The sequence below is a fragment of the Xenopus laevis genome, chromosome 6L (assembly GCF_017654675.1).
Source record: "Xenopus laevis strain J_2021 chromosome 6L, Xenopus_laevis_v10.1, whole genome shotgun sequence".
Taxonomy (NCBI): domain Eukaryota; kingdom Metazoa; phylum Chordata; class Amphibia; order Anura; family Pipidae; genus Xenopus; species Xenopus laevis.
The window spans coordinates 54,097,388-54,122,149 of NC_054381.1; the positions used below are offsets into that span (position 1 = coordinate 54,097,388).

Sequence of the window (24,762 nt, forward strand, 5' to 3'; positions counted from 1 at the left end):
TACAGTAACAAAACTATGATTCTGTATTTCTATTAGACAAATAGACCGCAGAAATCGCAAAGCTGAATAAAATGAGTAAGCTACAATTTTTTTGAGAAATTTAGTTTTTTAATGAATCTGTAGCAAATATTATTTTCTAAAAAAAATAAAAATATGTTACTGGCTCTTTTCTTTTGCAGCCCCGCAGAAAAATAAATGTCTTTGTTTAAAACTTATAAAGAATTATATGAACTATACATTATTTTTCATTACTCTGCTGTACCTTATAATTGAATCAAAGAAGTGCCCTTCTTTGGACATTTATAGATATTGATTTTGTCCTCATTTGTTAGTATAGTAAGGGTAAAGCACCTGTTTGGTAAATTACATAGTCTTACATTTTTTTCACATTGCAGAACTACACTCAAAATGGGACTTTGGAAAGTATTTCTCGTCTGCATGTTTTGCGGCTGCTCAGTCAATGTCTCAACTTCTCAGAAAACAGGTAAGGATAATAATACAATAGCAATAATACACTTGCATTTTTGTTATAAATAATTTATTTGTATATTTATTATTGGGTAGAATGCACAGGTGTAACAGAATTCTTAGTAAATAAGTTAACACATGATTAAAAAGTGTCACATTAAAGCTAAAGGTTTCAGATCATTCCCTAGATCTCCTGGCTGGTTATAGGACTAGAGTTAATTCAATGAGAACTGAGAATGAGAAAAACCTATTTACATGGCCCAAAGTGGTTATATTTGCTACAGTCCATGCTAAAACAGAGCTGGGGGTGTTGGAGTTTAGTAAGCTAATGCTATTACTGCTTATGTTCTGGCTAGCCACATAACTACAGACAACACATGACCATTATGTTGCTGATATAGACAACATCCAACAATGTGGTATGTCTTCATATATTTGAATATGAAAAATTTTAATGTTTTATCCATGCACCCAATCTGCTGCATCCATGCCATATTCTGCATTACAATGCCCTAATTTGCTAAACAGCACCCAAAGTGATGCTAATTTGTGATTCCCTGGGTTGTTCTGTTTAAACTAGGACCAGTGAGTTGTCTGCAGCTTCCACTTTGGTAATATGGATATGGAATCACTTATCCAGAAACATGAAACCTATAAAGCTCCCTATTATGGGAAGACCATCTCCCATAGAGTCCATTTTATTCAGCAAATATTTTCTTTATTAAATTTCCTTTTCTCAGTAACAGTAAAACAGTACCTTGTACCTTAACTAATCTGACATAGTTTCATATTGATTGATTGGTATGGTGATCCAAATTACATAAAAACACCTTTTCTAGAAAACTACATGTGTTAGAATTCATTTAGAAGATCCCATGTGTATCTCTATAACTGAGCCATACATGGTCCTTCAAAGATTTAAACTAAGTTGAAAATATTTTTGTCAGTCTTTTATCAGTTACTATGCTAAGCAATGTATTTTTATGAGTGGGTAGCAATATTGACTAATTAAAAGGAAGGAGAAGACACAGTTGCAGAGGCATCAACTTCCTTAGGAATTAAAGCCTGGTTATTTTGGCTATGCCTGTGACCCGCCCCAACCACACCTTTTCTGACACCAGCCATGCCCCTTTTCCATTATAAATGTGGCTCAAACACATAAAATCTGGGAGGGTTGAGGTTTTGCTGTTACAAAAGCACCACCTCTTTTTTTATCGAAATGCTGATAATAAAGTCTTGAATTGCTTCAACGTTTGCAGTAAAACTGTTTTGCTGATTATTAGCTGAACATAACATAAGATGGGTATCTACAGTTATCCTATTAAATTTTAAAAAAAAATGCTCTACATTTTTAATGGCTTATGGAGATATTCACAGTTTTAGACAGGCAGGCTGCAGCTTTTTTTAAAGGTCAAGAGTGTCAGCAACTCTGTCTATGCATTTTCTATGCACTTCCTGGATTCAGATAACCTTATTATTGTTGATTCTCAGTTGAGCCAAAGGCCTATCAATCTAAAATGCAAATATCTCAAGAACAGACTCTGACTATTTTGACATCAATTCATTTTTTGGGTTAAGTTTCCCTTCAAGCTTAAAACCACAACACAACATCATGATAATGTTTTTATATTTGCTTTGAACTTCAGTGTCTCACATAACAGTAATGTTGGTCTCAGCTTTCAAAGCTCACAATGTGAATATACACATATATATATATATATATATGTGTGTATATACTGTAATGTATTGATAATGTTATAATGATAATTTACATTATGAGATCATTGTAAAGCTTATATTATTAACTTCTTTGCTGCGAAAGTAACATTTTACTGGTGAACTGTAAGGATTCGTTGAATACCAGAGGGGTTAGTGTCAACATTAATTGGGAAATTCCTGATTATACAGAGTATATATATATATATATATAGCAAATTCACTCCTAGGGAATAGTTATTCATGATTATTCATTACTGATTTATGGAGCTTTTGAAAAAGGAATGGTTTTACCATACTTGGTATTGTTGTTTCATGCTTTTAGGGCACCCTTTATATAACTGTCAAGTGATACTTCCCAATGAGTAAATACAGGCAATATCAGGACTTGTTGGTGGCAGGGCTAGCAGCAAAATATTATTGTAAGACCATATAAGACTGATTTTTTGCTCATTTATTATTGTACTACAACTCAGAAAATCCACCAGCAGGCTTCAGGTTCACCTGACTCTTTCCCCCCCTTACTATATAGAGAGATGCAACCCTGTCTGTAGGACTATTTATGGTTCCCTTGCCTCCTTAAGGCATATGGCTGTTGCTTTTCAGGCCTGGAATTGTTTGTAGTGCTACTGTCCTTGAAAGATATGAAACAATCACCTGCACCAGACTTGCACAATCTCACTGCAAGTCTGAAGACATGTTTAGTGCATAGCACATATCATTTATTGCACTGCCCTTGTTTATTATGGCCACAATGATCCATTAGTGATCACTCTGAATGTCATTGCCACTGTGCCTAACATGTGGGTGTATCTAACACCCACCAACTTTACACAAAGTTCTATCCCTTTTGCCATCTGTGATTCAGAATTGTGTCACCAAATTTGGGACCATTGGCAGGTATGACATTGAATAACTCACCAAGATGTGTTCTAGTTTCTAAACTGTGCATGAAAACTCAGTATAGAACAAATATAAAACTAATTATATATAGTATAATGTGAAACAAAAAAACTAAATTTATTCTAAAAAGGGGAATTTTTTTTTGCAAGAAGAGATGTGACCACTGCCAGTCAGCTAGCAATATTTAATTCCAACCAGCAATCCTTCCTTTTCCTATGAATGGCATTTAAACAATCCCTGTATCGGTCAATAATTATTGAAAAAAATTGAAAATGATTTACAGTAATTCTTTTATAATTACAAAAGAATAACAATGACACCAATTGTACAGTACAATGCAGATTTCTGAGGATATCAACTAAAACTGACCAAACATCCATTTTACTTTAGAAATAACACAGTGATATTCAATCCTGTGTGTAATGAGAAAATATAATATAATACAAGCAAAGATAGCATATACCAGCCCCTCATTTAAGTTTGCGTTTATATCATTTGTATTTTTCAGTGTGCACAGAGGCCAATATTGCAGACATTGTATTCCTTGTGGATGGATCTTGGAGCATCGGAACGGAAAACTTTATCACAATGCAGAACTTTTTGTATACTTTGGTAAATGGTTTTGATGTTGGCCAAGAAAAGATCCAAATTGGCCTAATCCAGTACAGCGATACTGCACGTACAGAATTCTTCCTAAACAGTTACAGCAATAAAGAAGATGTTCTGAAATATATTCAAAATCTAAAGTATAAAGGTGGCGGAACAAAGACTGGCTTAAGTCTGGAGTTCATGCTGACGCAGCACTTTAGTGTCGCCGCAGGCAGTAGAGCAGAGGAAGGTGTGCCTCAGATTGCAGTAGTTATAACTGATGGACAAGCTCAAGATACCATCAGGGAGCCTGCCATTGCAGTGAAGAATGCTGGAATCATACTGTATGCCATTGGCATTAAAGATGCTGTTTTGTCTGAGCTTAATGAAATAGCCAGTGATCCAGATGAAACACATGTTTATAACGTGGCAGACTTTAATGCACTGCAGGGTATTTCCCAAAACATGATACAGGTACTCTGCACAACAGTAGAAGAAGCATCTCGTCAAACAGGTCAAATAGCTCAAGGTAAACCTTTACACTATCTTCTCTTTTTTGTTTATGGCAGAAATTGTGATCTTCAGAGTTAATTCCTAGCTTGTGTTGGTAGTGTCTCATATGTGCTACAGAAGTGCCCAACTTTCTATATCAAGACTTTATTGCATGTGAATTTATGGACTTATGAATACTCAATCTATGGGTAACTATAAAATTAGAGTTATACTTAAGACTGTTTGCTCCTTCGCTGTCTAGCTTCACTGATACCAACATGCCAACTTTCTATTTTGATTTGTCTCCTGATCTTCCATTCTCTGCCTTGCTCCATTCTGCTGACTTGGAAACCTACATTTACTGTAAATATATACAAATACTGGCCTACGCTGGAGTTTAACCATCTGGGTTATTCTGGTGGAAACTCCTAACACAGACATATTGCAGTTCTTTGACTCACACATGGGATCCACACTGGGAATTTTCCTTGTGTTATGTACATTAAAAGCACTTTTAGGTCAGCCTGTTTCTCAAGAACAACTTAGAATGAGAGGAATAAATGAGCCACAGTGGGTGGGCCTGTGGGACACAAGTGTAACATCCCTGTTGCATCATGGAACATGTGCAGTGAATCACCAGGCATCTTTGGAGGCTCAGATCTTCCCTGTTAAAGGGTTATGGTTGCTTTGGGCTCATAAAGAAGCCAAAACCATAATGTACAACATTTTTGTCCAACTTCTTTAGAAAAGAGATCTACCCATTGCGTTACTAACCTATTGTACACAAGATTTACAAATGTAAAAATGAAACAAAAAAACATCTTTACATTTTAATGAAAAACTAAACCATAAACCAAAGGATATCGCATATTATTAATTTTTTTTTGCAAAACATTATACCCAAGAAGAGTCCAAAATGAGGGCTCATTTATTAGGCATAAAATAAATCTTAACACTGTTCACTGAGCCTATTTTTGTACATGTGATGCAAGACACAACAACTCACTTACTAACATAGGACCCAATTGTGCAAATGCAATTGAGCCTTTTGCTTTTATTAGGAAATGGACACAAAGATCTGATTGGTTGATATGAGTGTCTGCAATGTTTGGGGCCTATTTATTATGCTGTGTAAAAAGAAATTTGCCAAAATAAAAGGTGTAAAAAGCTTTGTAAAATAAATGGAGAATTTGTTAAGTTGTGGTTTATTTAACGCCATGCTAATGCCAGATTTGCCACCATTATTTTACAGTGCTGCAGACCTTTCTAAGTAAGTCCCACGTGAAGTTATCCAACAAAAAAATGTGTAAAAAAATGACGCCATTTTTTTTTCATGGCGATGCCTGTGTGTAAAATTATTTTGCTGTTTTTACACCCCATCAAATCTAGAAGTAAATCTGCTACTTTGTGTGCATTTTACAATTGTTTGCACTTGATTGCTATATTGTAGGTAACTGCACCACTGATTGCACTTTGCTTTTTATATATTCTTTGGTAAAGGAGTCCTAAGATATTTTAAAACAAGTATAAAAACATTGCAGTATTAATTTCAGGGTGCTGGGGGGAAAATTGTCTAACAAAATACAATGTTCTTGTATCTTACAGTTTGCAGAAATTCCAATCAAGCTGACATTGTGCTGCTAATTGAAAGCTCAACAAGTATGGGTGAAGTCACATTTGAAAAAGCAAAGAATTTTATTCATGATTTGGCTTCTAATTTAGATGTTGGAAATAATAAGATCCGCATTGGCCTTGCAAAGTACAGTGAAGAGACAAGTGCAGAATTTTTGCTAAACGACTACTCTTTGAAAACTGAAATTTTAGAAAACATTGAGAATATGAATTACGTAACAGGTTATCCCTTCATAGGGAGAGCCCTTGAGTTTGTGAATACAACTTACTTTACACAGACAGCAGGCAGTAGATTTGAAGAGAGCATTGCTCAAATACTTATCATTGTGACAGAAGGAGAGTCTGCAGATACTTTCATGGAGCCTGCCAAAGAACTCAAAGCAAGGGGTATATCTGTTTACGTGGTTGGGACAAATATCAAGGATGATAGCCAACTTCAGGAGGCATCAAGCAAGCCCAACGAAAAATTCTTTTACCAACTGGATGATTTTGATGAGTCTGAGAATGTGACTGAGCAGCTGCTAAAAAATCTGTGCTATAGCATAGATTTGAATATTCAAGGTGAATATGTTCTATAATGGAAATAATGGAAAATCTGCCTAAAGGCAACCACTTAAGCAGTAGTGTGACAGGCTTATTAATAATTCATTCAGTTTCTCAGCTCAGCAATTAGCGTCAGATTTTTAACAGTACATAAATCACCCCTGTAGCATCAGATTGTCATCAAAAAACCAAATTTTCTTGATGACTTGCAACCACCCATAAGCTTTGCGTCTCAACAGCTGCCCAGAGCACACTAAGCTTGTTAATGTCACTGACAATCCTAATAAAGTTCAAGATGGTCAACTCCTGTGAAAACTCTGAAGGTCTGGACTATAATTGGTATAGGTATGCCAAACTTTTAGAAAGCTGCATTAAGCTGAGTAAATTGAAATATCTAGAATATCAAGTTTCCATGATTTTATACTTATAAATATATAATTTTTATAGTCTTGATGCATGCTTGATAAAGGTCCCTTAAGAGATATCCAGTGTATACTGTAAAAGTTAAAGGGGACCCATCACCCAAAAAAATTTATTCCAGAACCTATTTTGTCTCGTTAGCAAAATGAACTTTAATTACACGATATAAATGATCTGAATCTTGTTTCTTTCGGTTGGGGAATTCATAATTATAGCAAGCAGACAGGAGCCATTTTGAGAACACTGTTATAAAGGCAAGCCTTGTATCATCTCAAAATCTTGTTTGTGCACCAGAATGGGGGATCTGATGTCCATCCCCATGCCCTAGTTACATAATTAAATGGTAAAGAGAAAGGGGGAATGTGGGGAGTTCAGTGACATCTAGAAACTGCTGAATGGAAAGTGAAATTAATTGCCTGCCCCGCCTCTATGTCTAAGGCATATAGGGTGACAGGCAATATTTGATTAAATTAGTTTAAAACAGCAATAAATGCTTTAATAAAAAAAAATTGAAAAGGACTTTTATTATACTGCTTTTATTTCTGGCTGACATGTCCCCTTTAACTGTTTAGTTAATTTTCAGGGTACATCTACTAAGGATTGTAGAAAAGCGGAAAAATTATGAAGTGTATAAAAGTGCAGATATGATAATATGACAAAGTACATCTTTTTCATTTCCTGCTTAATTTCTTTCAGTATATTCCAAGCGCTACGCTGATGTTGTATTTCTAGTCGATTCTTCTACAAGCATGGGAACTGTCTCGTTTCAACAGATAAAGGATTTCATGATAAACATAATTAACCAGTTAAATGTTGGAATAAATAAACACCGTGTTGGACTGGCACAATACAGCGGGATACCCCAAACTGAATTTCTACTCAACCATTATGAAACCAAAGAGGAGATACTAGACTATATTAAGGAAACATTCACATACAAAAGTGGTCCCTTAAACACAGGGCGTGCTTTAGACTTTGTACGCTCAACATTTTTCATTGAAGAGGCTGGGAGTAGGATTAACTATGGCAACCCCCAGTTTGCAGTGGTCATAACATCATCAAAATCAGAGGATGTTGTTAGAAGACATGCTGAGGAGCTCAAAAGTGTTGGAGTCACAACGATCTCTGTTGGCGTTCACAATTCTGATAGGAAGGAACTGGAAAAAATTGCTACTGATAATTTTGTTTTCCAGACCACTGGTTTACAGGATATTTCAGGTTTTCAGCAGGATGTGGCCAATGTTATTTTAGCAGAAGACATGCTACAGTTTTCTCCATTATCAATTGTTCCAGCAGGTATTGTATACTTTAAAGATTTTCTAATTCTTTTTTTTGCATACCTTCCATTTGTTGAATCAGTCTAAGAAAAAACTTAAGTGTACATCAAAGGCATATCTTTATCAAGCTCAGAAATTTCTTCTACCTGCTGCATGGTGAGTTATAACCAAGAATTCCCACAATGTGCACAAAGCGCAAAGCTAACAATCTGACAGTAACCCCCTGTTCCAAGTTTTATTGGGGAGATACTTCTCTATGTGCCTAGGGACTTGATGGCCTCTTATATAAACAACGCAAGCTAGGTTAAGAATAATAAGTACAGTCTAATGGTGGAAAAAAACATTACAATGCAAAATTCCTCCACACAACACTTACTTGGTTTTCAAGGATGCATACACTTCCTGGCTTCCAGACCAATTTGTGTCCAGTACCTTTGTACTGAGGAAGGGGGTATCCCAAGAAAGCTTGTGCCGTTTTTTTCTGCTGTAATAAGTGGATTGAAAGGCATTATCCATAGGTGTGCTGCTTCCATACTAAGGTACTGGAAAAACATTATTCATAACCAACCTTGGGCCCTTTTGGAAAGTGAAAATAGATAAAGAAATAAATAGAAATAACAGATGGAACAGGACTAGTGAAATTAAAAGTAATTACTTCTTACCAAATTTTTCAGGGTGGGGCAAGTAGCTAAAAGCATCACTAGCTAAATGACTACTAATATTTTCATGGCAAAGACACAAATCTAGGAATGGAATTGTTAATACACTTGAAAGAGAGAACTATTGGTCAGCTAACATTTTAAATAGCCTGATGGTGAATGTGGCCATCTTTATCCACTTTACAAGCAAATTATGCCTTGGGCACACACGTTTGAGCAAGTGAATCAGTGCATCAGATGTAATGGTCAGTAACCATAGTTTTTCTTACTAAAGCTGGCCATAGATGTTGAAATTTTTAAAAGATCAGATCCTGATCGTGAGACCACGATCTTCTCTGAACGATCGTACGATTGTACGAATTTACCATCAACTAAAAAGACCAATTTGCCTGGAAAACAAAGGGGAGCTGCCTGCTTGGCCCTGCAAACATAGATAGATTGCACTGGGACCGGCAAAGATTTTTTGACCTGGCCGATCAATTTCCTGACAGATGTCAGCCGAAAAATCGTAAGATGTACGATCGTTTGATTCCCACTAAACGCACGATAATTTCGAAGGATTGGTCGGACTTCCCTAAAATCGGTCTTTCGGCAAGAAGAATCGTCGCATCTATGGGGAGCTTTACACACTTGCATTGATTCACACACTTGCAATTATAGTCTCAGACTAGTGAGAAACAACTGATCTGCTGGAACTACACTGGCCTGGGTGCATAACACAGAGCAGATTTTGGATTGAAATCATGCATTTGTGCTGAAAACCATTCTGTGTATATTTACCCAGACTGAAACAGTGCCTTTTTATTGCAGACACATAAGCAAGTGGGTTGAAGCCAATAAACATAACATGTGGCACTAGCATGAGATGGAAACACATTATTCAGAGAAGACATTCATTTGATCCTTTACACACTAGTGGTACTGGGAGCTCCAGTAGTGGTACAGGCACAGGCAGAGGGTGATGTTTTGGTTTGGGAAGCTTAATTACAGCTATTAACTCAATTAGATGTTTCATAGTCAAATGGCACTTCATGCAAGCACATACAGTGCAGTGCCAATCGGAGATGTAATGCCCCAGAATAGAGTTTCAGTGACAATGGCATGTAAATTGTCTCCATGTGATAATAGGGCCAGCTCTGTGTATAATAGACCTAAATATCTCACAGTCTAAACATGATATCAATTCAATAAAGAATCCCCCAGAACACAGTGCAGAATATTTTTTATAACAAACCAGAAAGCACACCAGAATGAATATAGTGCCAATAACAATGGTGCCAGTTCCATTAATAATGCCCCTAGAAGCTGATAGATACACAGTGCCAGTTGTAAAGCTGATAGATCAGATCACAGGGGAGAATAAATAGGGTGCGGGTCCTGCCAGCAGTTTACATGGGCTCTACTCAATCAGGGATTCAAGGCAGGTGCACAAACGCACACACACATATACACACTCATAAACACACATATAGGCCTATAAAGGCATTGCAACCAGAGCCGATCCTTACCTAAGGGCCGCCTGAGGCAGCTCCTGCAATACCGCCCCCCCCTTGCCGACTTACCTGTTGGGAGGGGAAGCAGGAACACTAATGTGGAGAGCGCAATTGGGCTCTCTCGCATTAGTAAAGCCGAATTTCTGGTTTTTAAACCGGAAATTCAGCTCTTAAAGGTGCAGGAGCAGCTTTTTGCCGCCCCTGTAAACCTCTCCGTCGTTGCCAGCCTGAGGCGAGCGTCTCTGCTCGCCTCATTGGCGGCGTGCCCCTGATTGCAACAAAAGCACATGCACATGTATACAGGTATGCATGTAAGTAGAGAAATTGTGACAAAACTTAGCAAACACACACAATAATACACAATTCATTAGGCAGCAGCACAAAGAGTTCTGGGTCAGGTCCAAACACACAAATGCAGAATCATATATATATATATATATATATATATATATATATATATATATATATATATATATATATATATATATATATAATCAGATAAGTAAAACACACATGTACATGGCAGACACACACATACGCAAGACATTAGAAGATAAGGACAAATCTGGAGCTTTCACTGACAATAAACTTTAGTGATATTAACTTATTCCAAGCCTGCTGCCGCCTGCACAAACTGTTTATCTTCCCCTAAGTCTAAGTACAGTTGCACAGGGATTGGCTAGATTGGCAGAGTGAATCTTTCCAGTCTATCCAATCGTGTACACGGTGATTGGCTATACTGCTGGGTAAATCCCTCTAGCCTACCCAATCGGTGTTCAGTTGTACCTGGACTTAGGCACTTATATCATATCTACAGGCAGTGGCTTGAAACAGCTTCAGTTCAGGTAAGAGATTCCAAAGGGTGGGGGTGCAAGTGCCCCTATTTGTGGACGCCCATGCTTCTTACCAAATTCTGGATAGAGTAGGTTCTAAGGACACAATAATTAGGATCCTGTTACACCCTGCCTCATTGCTCTCCTACCATACTTCTATGTTCCATGTTTGCTTTTAGAAGTAGCTGTAAAATAATTGTTTTCAGCCCTTATGCAAACCAAGTATTGTCACAGCCACTTGGCTTATATAGAGCAACTATAGGGTCTGCGACTCTAGATCTAAACCAACAGTTTGACTACTGTACCTCAATTAATATATGGGTGTTCTACACTTACTGTTTATCATCAAATAATGCAATTTTAGCTATTTATATAAAATAATAAGATTGTGGTTAATAGCAATTAGGAGGCCTTAAAGATGTAAATTAAGAAGTTAAGAAGTTAAGAAAGATGTGTTATATATAGAGGCTGCGTTAATTTATTCTTCAGCTACCTGAATTCTGTATTCTGTTTCTGTTCCTAGTTTGCTCCAGTGCTTCTGTTGCTGACATAGTGTTTCTCATTGATGAATCTAGCAGCATTGGCTCCATCAACTTTCAACTGACTAGAGTCTTTCTACACAAGGTTGTAAGTGCATTGGATATTTCATTGAGTAATGTTAGAGTGGGCTTAGTGCTTTACAGTGATGAGCCAAGACTTGAATTTAAACTGAATACTTTTGATGAAAAATATGAAATTTTGGACTACATAACTAAGCTCCCATACAGAGGAGGCAAAACATATACGGGTGCTGCTCTGGACTTTATGAGGAAAAAAATGTTCACCAAACAAAATGGTGGCCGGGCACATGAAGGAGTTCAGCAGATAGCAGTCATCATGACTAATGGGCAGTCCATGGATAATGTTACTAAACCTGCTGCAAAACTGCGACGGTCTGGTGTGGAGGTTTTTGCTGTTGGCTTTCAGAATGTCAATAATACAGAACTGGATATCATAGCATCTCACCCGCCACGCAAACATGTCACAAATGTGGAATCATTCCTGCAGCTAACCAACCTTGAGTTCAGGTTACAGAAACGACTTTGCAATGAAATTGTCATGACATCATTTGCAGTACCTGCAATTGCTCGTGCAATGAAGGAAGGTAATAATGCATACATTTAATTAAATTAGTGATCCCACAAATGTATAGATATAGAGCCATAAATGATAAAGCGAAGCAAAATGTATATGGATTTTATATATTTTTGACAAGGGATAATTGTTGTTCAATCTAAAGTGGTAGTTGCCCTGGGGTCCAAGTAGGTGACAATGAGTGGATGAGATCTCCAAAGACAGAGCGTATAGGCAGAATAGCAACAGACCAATGACAGGGCCTTGTAGCACCCCTATAAGTGGAACAGGTGATGACCTTTTATTAGCACAAGAGACAGAGATGTGATTGGTTAGTAGAAAGGTAAGATGCAGCTGGATAACTAACAAATGCAGAGTTTGCATAAAGTGAGAGTGGTATTAAATGCAGATGATAGGTCAGGAAGTATTAGAATGGAGAATGGTGACCTTTGGCTTTGGCAACCTGAAGATCATTTTTAACTCTGCACAAGGCAGTCTAATTAGAGTGTGCAGATTAAAAGCCTGATTGCATAGGGTCTGATATCATATTCCTTTTTTCCCTCCTTTATTATAGATGGATGTAAGACCGTTATTTAGCATTTCGAACCTCTTACAGGGTTGCTATATAGTACCTGAGGTTGGGTTGAAAATTATTTTTTTTTCTCTTCCTAAATTTAGGGTGTGTTGATACAGAAGAAGCCGATATATACTTTCTAATTGATGGTTCTGGCAGCATATATCCAGAAGACTTTGAAGATATGAAAAAATTCATGATTGAATTAATAAGTCTGTTTCAAGTTGGTGCCAACAGGGTACGCTTTGGAGTTGTCCAATACTCAGATGTTCGTAGAATTGAATTTATCCTCAGTGAACATGAAACCCAGAAAAAGTTAAAGGATGCTATTTCTCAAATATATCAGTTGGGTGGTGGTACTGAAACAGGAGAAGCTCTAAGGTCAATGAGGCAGCTTTTTGTTGATGCAGCTAAAGATCGTCCTCATAAAGTGCCCCAGTCGTTGGTGGTTATTACAGATGGAGAATCTCAAGACCGTGTCACTGAAGCAGCTGCAGAAATTAGAAATGATGGCATCACTATATATGCAATCGGTGTTAAAAATGCAGTGGAAGAAGAGATTAGAGATATAGCAGGGTCAGATGACAAGATGTATTTTGTTAACAACTTTGATTCCCTGAAGGTGATCAAGAATGATTTGGCTCGTGAATTGTGTACACCAGAGGGTAAGCTATCTTACCTTGTTATAATAATGATAATAATGCTAGAATGTTAACAATGTGTAAAAGTGTGATGATACAAATATGTGATTCATTATCTGATAACCCATTATTCAGAAAGCTGTGGTATAATTCCTATTTAAGTAAACAATTATTTCTGAATGGTTTCCTAAAAATAATAATAATAATATTGTACATGCCAGGCTAGCATAAATGCATGTGGGTGGCAAAATAATGCTGTTGTTTAAGGAAAGGTGCCCCAAGTAACTCCTTATTTGGAAAAACCCAGACCCAAAGCATTTCAAATAATAGATCAAATATACACGTGTAAAAAAAAATGAGAGAGGGATATACATAAGACTCCAAACTCATCAAAGGCTCATGTTGGACTCTGGAGATGGGGTTTGTATAAGTGGTGAGTGGGGCTCAGTTTGTTGGTCATTAGGTTGAAAATAGCCGTATACTCACTAAGATACACCTGAAAATCGAGCCTGATGATAAATTAGTGTGAGATGTGCGGTATGTACTTGCTGTCCTAGATATTCTGAAGACAATGTCATAATAACTGATGCACCGATATTTTTTCCTATCTGTACTCATTTAATGAGCTAAGGAGGGCCTTAACCAAAAGTTAGACCTTTAATGGGGGGGGGGGATGAATTAAAAACAACTGCTAAAAACTGATGGAGTTAAGGGAGTGAAACAGATATTTATATATTTGGCTTTCAGAGTTACAAATTCAGCCTGTGTCTGTATAGGAGCTTTGTCTACAAATAAAAACACGAATAAACATTTAACATCTCTGAAATGAAAAAGAGGCAAACAAAATGCTTTGTTTTGAAAACTGCACTGTGATGGAATTTGACCAGTGCCTCTTGGCATAGACTTGACTGTATTTAAAACAGCCCTGTGTTGTTGTTTTTTTATAGGAGCAGTTTCCAGATACCCCCTAACTCATCAAAGCCTTTCACAGATGTGTTTGTATTCATTAAAGGCACATAAGATGTACATAAGGTCCTAATCTTTGAAAGACCCAGAAATCCTTTTGAATAGATTCTTGTAATATAGTTCCTATCCAGCATCAAAGTGGTAATTGCAGAGGAGTGGTTGAACTTTGGGTTTTGTATAGTCTTTGTTATTCTTCATCTTCACAAAGGATCAGCAACAGTTGTTTTTAGCTAACAAAGTAGGGCCTTCTATCACCTTAGTTGTGCCTTCTCACATCTTTGGTGCCTGCACTCCCTTTCTAACTTCAGTGTAATGTGTGCCTAGAACTGGAAGGCCTTTGACCAAACCTCCTACTTGAGATAAGAGGCTTGGCCCTAAAATTGCACCTAATGTGTATGTAGGAATGCAAATAACATCTCCTTTTTTCTATCCCCATTCTAAAAGCAGGAATTGTAAATGTATGTCTTTGTGGACTATTTCATGAAACTATTATTTTGTTTTATTTCTTTTTATAGCATGTAAGAACATGAAAGCTGATATCATGTTTCTGGTTGATAGCTCGGCAAGCATTAACAATGATGATTATGAAACAATGAAAGAATTCATGGAGTCAATGGTCAAGCAGGCAGAAATCGGTCCTGATAGAGTCCAGATTGGTTTAATCCAGTTCAGCTCTGAAACAAAGGAAGAATTTCCTCTCGACAGGTATAGAGGAAAGGATGAAATACAGTCAGCAATAAGAGGCATCCAACAACTGAGCCAGGGAACCCTTATGGGGGAAGCCCTTAAATATACATTACCTTATTTTAGTGCTTCCAAAGGAGGCCGTGTAAACACAAAACAATACTTAATCGTCATAACAGATGGTGAAGCCCAAGATTCTGTGGAAGAACCGGCCAAAGCAATAAGGGACCACGGAGTTATCATTTATGCCATAGGAGTACAAAATGCCAACAACATACAACTTCTGGAGATTGCTGGCAAGCAAGAGCAGGTGTTTTATGAAGATAGCTTTGATAACCTGGCCTTTTTGAACAAGAACATCATGTTTGAAATTTGCAATCCTCAAGAGTGTGAGTTTCAACGCACAAAAATACACAAAAACACACTGTAGGAAATAGTTACACTTTGTCACTGAAGTACCCAAAGGTACTATATATTTGGCCAGAACAATTGCCACATATTTTTTGATGAAGAATAGCATATAAGTAAAACCCTGCACTTCACAAATGCACTGTTTTTATGGCAAAGACTCACAACATAACACAGAGCAATAAACAAATTCACTGTTTGACAAACCTTTGACAAAGATAAATTTTAGTGTTTAGCTTTTCTCTAAGCAATGTAAAATAGTAGTGAGTGTATTTTAAATCATGTAATACCCAATATACATGGCAATTATGACACTGAAGAAATACTAGTTCAGCTAATCCTGTCTATTTTCATGCCTAAACGTCAGCTAATGGTATATTATTTATCATGGTAGGTAAGATATTCTTTCTTTTGCTGTGTTGCTGTTGTTCCTTAGATAGCAGTAGATCATGGAAGTTCAGTAGGGCTTGGTACATTTCATTGACACATATCATTCCATTGTAATTTTTAGTTTCTCAGTAACTATTCTACTGTAATCAACTAGTAAACAATTACTGTGTTTAACACTGAATATCTGTTATTTCAGCTTGCAAAAAGACTGAGGTGGCAGACATCTTATTTCTGTTGGATGCTTCTACAAGCATTACTAAAGGAGAGTTCAGACTCATGCAGAGATTTGTGGAGGCTGTTGTGAATGACTCTTTGGTCGGAAAGCATAATGTTCAATATGGTGCAGTTGTTTACGGCACAAATCCAGAAGAACAGTTTTTGCTGAATAAGTACTCAACTAAAGCTGATATTCTTAAGGCTGTATTAAATTTACCCCAAATAACTGGCTACACATTCACTGCAAAAGCTCTGGAATACACTCGCATACGGTTTGGTTCATCATATGGTGGAAGATCAGGAATTCCACATATTCTGATTCTTATCACAGATGGAGCCACCACCAATGCTGACCAACCTAACCTACCACTAGTATCTAAGGCTTTGAAGGATGATGGCATCATTGTCTTTGCAGTAGGTGTTGGCAAGGCAGTTCCCCAAGAGCTGCAGCAAATTGCAGGACAACCAAACAGATGGTTCTTAGTCCAAGATTACAAAGCCCTGGACAGTTTACATGATAATATTACACAGGTTGTATGTGATGAATCAAAACCAGGTAAGCTTTATATTGCATTCGTTCAGCCTTTATAATTTAAAGTATGGAATCAGCCTATATTCAGAAAGCTATGCATTATGGCAAGTAGTGATGAAGGTTGACTTGAAACCCGCAGTGATCTGTGGGTTGACCACCAGCTTGATGGGTTTGGGTTGAAATTTGGCCAAGTGTTTCGAGTTAGGGTTGAGTGTGAGTCAGATTGGGGAAGTACACTCCTCCCTTGTGCCCAAAGATTACTTGTCTTTTAAATAGAGGACCACAAAAAAGTAGCGTAAAGAACAGCAAGACACGGGTACGGGTTGGGGCACAAGTTCTACAACAGCAACAATTTGCAGATTAGGATCAGGTGCAGGTTAAGGTTTTTTGGGTTAGGGTTGAGTAGGGGTTACATTTTTCTTGACCTGTACATAACTAATGGAGGCCATTTCCCACAGACTTTATTTTAACCAAATTCAATTAAATTTTTTGTGATCTGAAAGCTCTGTGAAAATGTTCTAAATTGATAGTTTGGCCAAAGAAAAATTACTGAATTCCCACATTAGTTCCCTTAGCAGACTTCCATAACCTTTTAATCATATACAATTAACATTAGGATGTAATATATATTTAGCTTCCACAGATTGTTTGACACAAGGTGCATTTTGATGTCATGTGTACGTTACTGCATCGATCAAAAAACCTGCAGCCTAGCGTAAATATATTTTTTGCATAAATGGAGGGCACCATGGATTGCCATATACTGGTCGTTATTGCCAAAAATGCATAATTGCATAATTTTGGTTATCCAGTATTCATGATTGCTGGGGCAACCATTGTGCTTTCATGGGAAGTGATCCATGGCACTTAGCACCAATCAAAACACCCCGTTAATCAATGACCCATTGTCTCTTCAAAACAATCTAAAAGGTGAAAAAGTGATGGCTCTAACTGTTTAATTTTTAGTGTTTACAACAAGTTATTTATTTGAATATTGTTATTTTATGTGTTATTCCTTGTAAAGTGCATTAACCTAAGTTACACTTGGAAGAAAGAAAGAGAAAGCTGTTGTGGGGTTGAGAATTTATCAGGAATTACAAAAAACAAAATGATTTAAAATCAGGGAAGAAATGTTTCATCATTCTTACTAGTGTCCTTACTAAAACAAATCGTTTTTTTCATTTCAGCTTGCGCAAATGAACAGCTTGATCTTGTTTTCCTGATTGATGGCTCAGCAAGTATCACTTCTAGCAACTTCACAAGTGCCAAGACTTTCATGAAAGAAATCGTAGACAGCTTTACTATTTCACAGAACAGAGTGCGTATTGGAGTCGCACAGTACAGTGCAAATCCCAAGAAAGAATTTTTCTTAAATGAATACTACTCCAGCTCTGACATGAAAAAACAGATTGATAACATTACCCAGCTGAAAACTACCACTTACACTGGCAAAGGCCTAAGATTTGTCAAACAGTTCTTTGATCCTGCAAATGGCAGCCGTAAGAATGCTGGTGTTCCCCAGTATCTCATAGTAATGACCGATGGCATGTCCAATGACAGTGTACAGGAAGATTCAGCTGCTCTGCGGAGCAGTGGAGTTAAGATCTTCTCCATTGGTATTGGTCTGCGGAACAGTTTTGAGCTTGTTATGATTGCCGGAACACCCAAAACTGTTTTTGAAGTGGAAACATTTCAAGCACTGGACTCGATCAAGAGGCAGATTGTGGGACAAGTCTGTGAGCCATCAGATGAGCCTCTTATAGGTAAGTCATTCTAGATACATGTTATGTTACTTTAATGCATGGATCCCTGACCTTTTTTAACCATGAGTCACATTCAAATGTAAAAAAAATTAGAGAGCAACACAAGCATGAAAAAAGTTACTGGGGTGGGTGCCAATTATGGGCTGTGTTTGGCTATTGGTAGCCCCTATGTGGATTGGCAGCCTACAGGAGGCTTGCTTGGCAGTTTTTATGCAACTAAAGCTCCCCTTTAATCCAGGAATTCAAAAATAAGCACCTGCTTTGAGGCCACTGGAGCAACATCCAAGGGGTTGGTGAGCAACATGTTGCTTGCAAGCCACTGGTCAGGGATCACTGATTTAAAGTATAAAGAGACAATAGACGTCTGCCCTACGGTTCTGATAAAGCATGTATATTAATCTTGCCTTTTTTGCATGTCCTGTACATCTCTCTCCCATCCTCCATACCATCTATGTTTATTTAATTTGTATTAGCCTAAAATGGGTTATAAATCTGTTCATAGGTGGTTTTGGTGACCCTCTCAAATATTAGCATCTGTATTTATATATTGGTAGATTTGTGCTTAGCTAATATTAGTAACATGTGTAGTGCTTTAGTAAACTGTTTTATGAGAGGGCAGTTTACGCTACTTTCCTTTGTGGGCTGAGACCACGGATGAGCTCGCTTTCTCAGGGGTAAGCCCTCGCAGCGGGGTGGAGGCAGGGTGTAGTGTAACTGTGTGCGATGCACAAGAAATTGGGCGCCAGTAGTTTTATTTGCTTGAACAATGAACGGAGTTTATTAACAAAAACTATAGTTCACCATGGAGCATGGAACATAGAATAAAACAGAGATTAATCAAGGTAACAAGGCATGCTCACTGTATTAAGATAGAACAACTCTCTGAAGAGTAAAGAGTACATGTAGAAAACAATGCAGCTTGTTGGAAGGTATTTCCCCAATCTTCAGGATTACCTTAAGTGGAACTCAGAAACTCATACTTCCCTGACCTTAACACTTAGGCCCTACTATGGGGTCAGTAATACCCGGGATCTTAATCCCTCTAATATCCTCGTCTGAGCTTTGAGCTGCTCAACTACATACCCTATCTATCACTCCTAGAGTGATCTATTAAAGGGTATAACTATCACTTCACTATACTCAGGCTGAGTTCCACCACCCCTAACCTCTGTGGCCTAACAGAGGAAAGGTTCAGCAGCAATGGCCTCTACCTCATGGCTTTCAAGCCCTTTTATATTATACCACAGTGCCATCTAGCATCCACTGTGAGAACTGCCGGGATGACATAAGCACAAGGTCCCATAAGGATCCAATGAGGTGTCCATATTACTAGGGGTGTGCCTGTCTGTAATGTGTAATGGTGTCTAAGATTTTCACATCCCTACACATGTATTTATAAAATGTCAAATTTACCTAATATGGTCAGCAAGTGTACAGAGAATACAAGTTCATTTATGAAGGTAAAGGCATAATTGCAGGAGTGCCAAGGGCCACAAAATCTATCTCTCAGAGCCCCATACACAAAGAACTTTTTCCAAGTCATTTCAGATGTGCTGTTCATGCTTTTGCCCCTTGTAACCAGTGCCTATCCTGCCATGAGTGAGAGTCTCGCCTCAGGGGGCAGCAGGCTGCCTGAGGGACAACAGTCTCTGGAAATATTAAAAGCCACATTTCTGTTAAAATGCCACAAAACTCTCTGCCCTAGCAACTATATACATTCACTTGATCCGCTACATATCCAAAGAGGTAACCATAGAGCGGGTAAATGGGGAGACAACATAAAGGCCTCAGGCGGGAGAAGCCCCAGAAATGGCTTTGCATGTAACAGATTAAAGATCTGGCACAAGCCACAGAACACATCGCTGTATGGCACATGAGCTATGTAAGTGTTAGGTGAAAGTTGTTCCTATGGGCTCTAGGGGGACATGGTGCAAAGCATCTATTTTTGCAGCTTCTGCTTATTTGCAAAACTCATTCCAATAATTCACCTTATTTATATACTGCGTCTCTTTATTTGCATTCACAATGTTACCTAAAGGATTTAAAAGGTAATTTTTTCCTCCACTATTGTGTAAATGCCATGTATTGCAACCCCATAGATAGCAATGAGCACTATGATAGAGCATTCTGTAAATAAAGAAGCATCCTAGACTTAAGTTTGCGGTCACATTACACATCCACAGTAAACCAATCCACCATAGAATATTGCAAAATAATAATGAAATGAGTGGAAACAGAGCAGCAGCCTTTTTTTTACTGTTCTTACAGCAGCTGCTGTTCAGTTCAGGAATCACTTGACAGGGGATAGCTTCTGAGCAGACTAATTGCATGAACACTTTGAAATTGTAATAGAGAAAAAATAAAATAGATGGCGCTGTTGCACCACACTAGATTTTTATTGTTAAACTACATTCTGCTCATTTTAATAACCCTTGTAATGTCTAATGGCATTATGATTATATTACTATTATTGGTTATGTATATAGTCCTGACACATTTACTCAGGGCTTTATTGACATTGCTAGAATTGTCCTTTGCTGTTTTTTACTCAAAGGGGCATATCGAAAGAGAAACTATTAAAGCAATTCACATCTCTTCTAAACCCTAAAAGAGCTATCCGAAAGCACAGAGTAAATGTGCATGCACATAAGGGCATCCTCAGTGTTGCTACATGCGATCTCAAGTTCAGTCTCTTACCAAATTCACTGCCTATCTAATCCTCCAAGTCTACTCTGCCAAAAGCCTGCCTCGGCCTTCACCTCATCCCCTGACCCAGCATTGCCCAAATTATTTAACCAATACCTGAACCAAATACACTACCCAGTTCTGACCAAGTCTTCTGTCCATTCGTTGCTCTAGGTCTGCCTGAACCCTCCACAACCCCCTATTACTTTCTGCCTATTCTCTGAAGCAGCAGATGCTCTACTATCCCTTATCTCCAGCTTGTCCAAATTCCCTTTCCCAACTTTTGATAAATCCTCCTAGTCCCTTTAATACATGTCTGTAATATTAACCGGCATAGTAAGACTGGCCTTTAAAACACAGTTAACCCTTGTACTCCTGCTAGGGATATGTTTACTGATTTATAACTATGCTGATCTTTCTAATGTGTATAAGGAGCATTACAAGTTGTGTACTGGTTATATAATCAGGCAGGTATTGGCTTGGCCAAATGTGATACCTTACCCTAGAATGGCACCTTCAGTGCCACATACTCTGAAACTGATGCAAGGTCATTTATTACCATTGCATTTCAGCAGAATGTGCCCTGAAGACGGAGCTTCCACTTCCCAGATTCTATCCTGACACATCATTTCAGAAATGATTACCATAATTACATGATTTTCTTAGCTTATCACTACCATTGACAGTTCCTTAACTAACTTATTTGATGAGACTCTGTTTAGAGATCTGAGCCAAGAACTGGAAATTATAACCAATGTTCCTCAGTCCAGAGAATGTTATACGGTGTAAAGTTAAACAGATATTAGCATAGGTAGTGCCCTTTGAGCAATAATGGATCCACATAGAGTCCTTATTTACATATTAAAATTGACACAAAACCCATGACTGCAATGCCATTAGATTAGCTAGTTTTTCATGTAATTTGTTGTTTTTTTCAACTGAGCTACACAGACATCAATCCATGTATTGGACTGGGACATTCTAGCAAGTCATTTTTCTACAATAAACATTTGGGCTAAGCAGTGACACTATGGGGTCAATGGTAGTCAGGACTATATAGCTTGCATATTGAGATGTTTAACTGAACCTTAGGATTTTTGCAGTATGGCTCTCAGTTGTGCAAGATATTGTTTAGATCGATATCCAAATATATAGACGTTACTCTAAAACTGTTATTTACCTCTTCTAAATTTTAGGCAAAGAATGCAATTTAGATATCACCGTATCAGTTGACTACTCAAGAAGAGCAACATTATCTACTGTCCCCCGTGTGCAGCAGAAATTGCAGCAGCTCCTCCCTCCGGTGCTTCAACGCATTTCCTCACTTAGCAATATAAGCTGCGCTTCGGGATCTCAGATTAACATACGCTTCAGATACGCCGTTGCTGCCCAGGACAGACTGACGTTTGATTCCGATTTTGAGAAGTTCAATGAGGACATCATAAAGAAGTTTATAAATGAACAGTCTACTGTTGATACATATTTAAATGCAAGGTTTCTTCAGTCCCTGTGGAATAAATACAGAGGTTTGCCAGCTCAAAATGCAAAAGTAAGTGCATGTGAATGAGGTCACTTCCTAATACAACATAATTATCAACTCACTATTTGAGTGACATTTTTGTAATTTAGGCATGACATTATCAGTATGCAATAATGTAGAAAATACCTACCTAGATATCCTGCATGACTGCGGCTATCCTAAGATTATTGCTACAGTGCAATAATGCACTAATCACTGTAAGCAGTAAGGCCATGGATATGTATAAACTTTTCAATCTATAAAGAGAAGATTCTAGTAATTATCTATGGATGAAAGGGTGATTATCTATGAACTTTATTTTTTTTATGATGGGGTGATGGTTCAGCGGCATGACTTGCCTGGTTAATAGACCTATGTATCCCTTACGCTAAGCAACAGAGACTTGAGTTCCCCAACAATAACATTTATCCTGGTGGAGGATGAGGGGGAGGAGTACTTATATTTCATAATTGCCTCCAACATTTGTTAATACATTTTTGATACAGGCTATCCAACTTAATGGGGAGTAGGGGAAATAAAAAAAAAGCTTTTGCATCTGAAGTCTATTGGGTTATTATTATCCTTTATTTATATAGCACTGACACATTTCACAGCTCTTTATACATCAGTTCCTGCCCCATTGGAGCTTGAAATTCACACATTAAGGCCAATTTTATCAGGAGCCAATCATTCTACCTGTAGGAAACATACACAGACTCAGGGAGAACATACAAACTGACCACCATGCTGTGCAATGCACCCACATTGTATGTCAACCTCCACCATCATCTGCCCCTCTCAACCCCTGAAAAAGAAATTATTTTCAAACAACCCCAGACCACCGACAGTGGGTTTCTTTTATTATCTCCCTCCCACAAAAGTTTCCCCACACACCTACAGCACAGAGGTTATTGAGTTCAAGTGATTCACAGATGTTACATTTATATCACAAAATATCAAATAAGAAGTTAAGTGAAGAATTTAAGTTTTAATTGAAGTAGATGGGGATGGAGTGTCTGTATCTCTATGTTAACATTCAGTGCTATGATTTATAGATAATTCTGGTTTTCACTGATGGACTGGATGAAAGTTCTGAAGTACTCAAGGTGACTACTGAATCTCTTCGGAAACAAGGTATACAGAAATCAAATGTTGTACATAGTGACAATCATATATAGTACTACTGTCAGACTATAATTAATTACTGTATTAATTACCTGTTTGTATGTACAGTAGATGGTTTGTCCTACACATATTGTATATAAGAGAGTATAACCCTAGGAATACTTATTGTTGCTTTTTAGATATGTTTAAAAGTTTGCAAAAAAAATGTACAAATATTTTTCCAGATGCCTTTCCTCCAAGAACAGCAATGAAACATTTTCATATACAGGTATGTGACCTGTTATCCAGATTGCTCGACCTGGGGTCTTCTGGAAAAGGGTTCTTCCCATAATTTGGATCTCCATAATTTGTCTACTAAAATATAATTGAAACATTAATTAAACTCGGTTGAATGGTTTTACCTTCAATAAGGATTAATTATATCTTAGTTAGAATCAAGTACAATGTACTGTTTTATTATTACAAAGAAAAAGGAAACAGTTTTTAAAAATGTGAAATTGAGTCTATGGGAGATGGACTTCCCTTAATTCAAAATCTTCTACATAATGGGTTTCTAGATAACTTATCCCATACCTGTATTTGATGTAATTATTATTATTCATTATATTTTTTAAACTATGAGAATATTTAATAGGGTAATTGGAAAAATTAAAAATGCAATGGAAAATGCAAAACCACCTCCTGTGCCATTTTACTATGAGCTGCCCTATATGATGCTTATGTATTGTAGTTTCACACCTTTCTTTCTAGTAATTGCAAGTGTTATTTGATAATACAGGTATTCGATCTCCAGAGACAATATCCAGATATCATTATAATATGTGAAGGCCATCTCACATAGAGCCAATTTTAAGCTATTTTTTTAAAAAAATATTCCATCTTCCTCTGTAATAATAAAACAGTACCTTGTTCTTAATTGTAACTAAGCTACCTGAATCCATATTTGTGGCCAAACAATCCTGTTGAGTTTATGTTTAAATTTGTTAGTAGTAGACTTAAGGTATGGTGATCCAAAAACATTTTTTTGGTGATCCAAAATACAGAAAAATCTCTTATCTTAAAAAGAACCCTGGTCCCAAACATTCCAGATAATCAGTAACAGAACTACTGCTTGTCTGGCCC

General features: G+C 37.4%; 1 protein-coding gene across 1 annotated transcript in view; it reads left to right on the forward strand.

Annotated features, from left to right (window-relative positions):
- Nucleotides 1–24,762, forward strand: part of col6a5.L (collagen type VI alpha 5 chain L homeolog) — a 110,454-nt gene that overhangs the window by 36,015 nt on the left and 49,677 nt on the right. The window contains exons 3-13 of the mRNA XM_041566038.1: nt 396–484; nt 3,596–4,204; nt 5,773–6,360; nt 7,459–8,058; nt 11,548–12,168; nt 12,816–13,376; nt 14,834–15,391; nt 15,997–16,572; nt 17,736–18,311; nt 22,193–22,545; nt 23,571–23,649. Coding sequence (XP_041421972.1) covers nt 409–484; nt 3,596–4,204; nt 5,773–6,360; nt 7,459–8,058; nt 11,548–12,168; nt 12,816–13,376; nt 14,834–15,391; nt 15,997–16,572; nt 17,736–18,311; nt 22,193–22,545; nt 23,571–23,649 — 5,197 coding nt within the window. The 5' untranslated portion in view covers nt 396–408. The remainder of the gene's footprint in view (nt 1–395; nt 485–3,595; nt 4,205–5,772; nt 6,361–7,458; nt 8,059–11,547; nt 12,169–12,815; nt 13,377–14,833; nt 15,392–15,996; nt 16,573–17,735; nt 18,312–22,192; nt 22,546–23,570; nt 23,650–24,762) is intronic.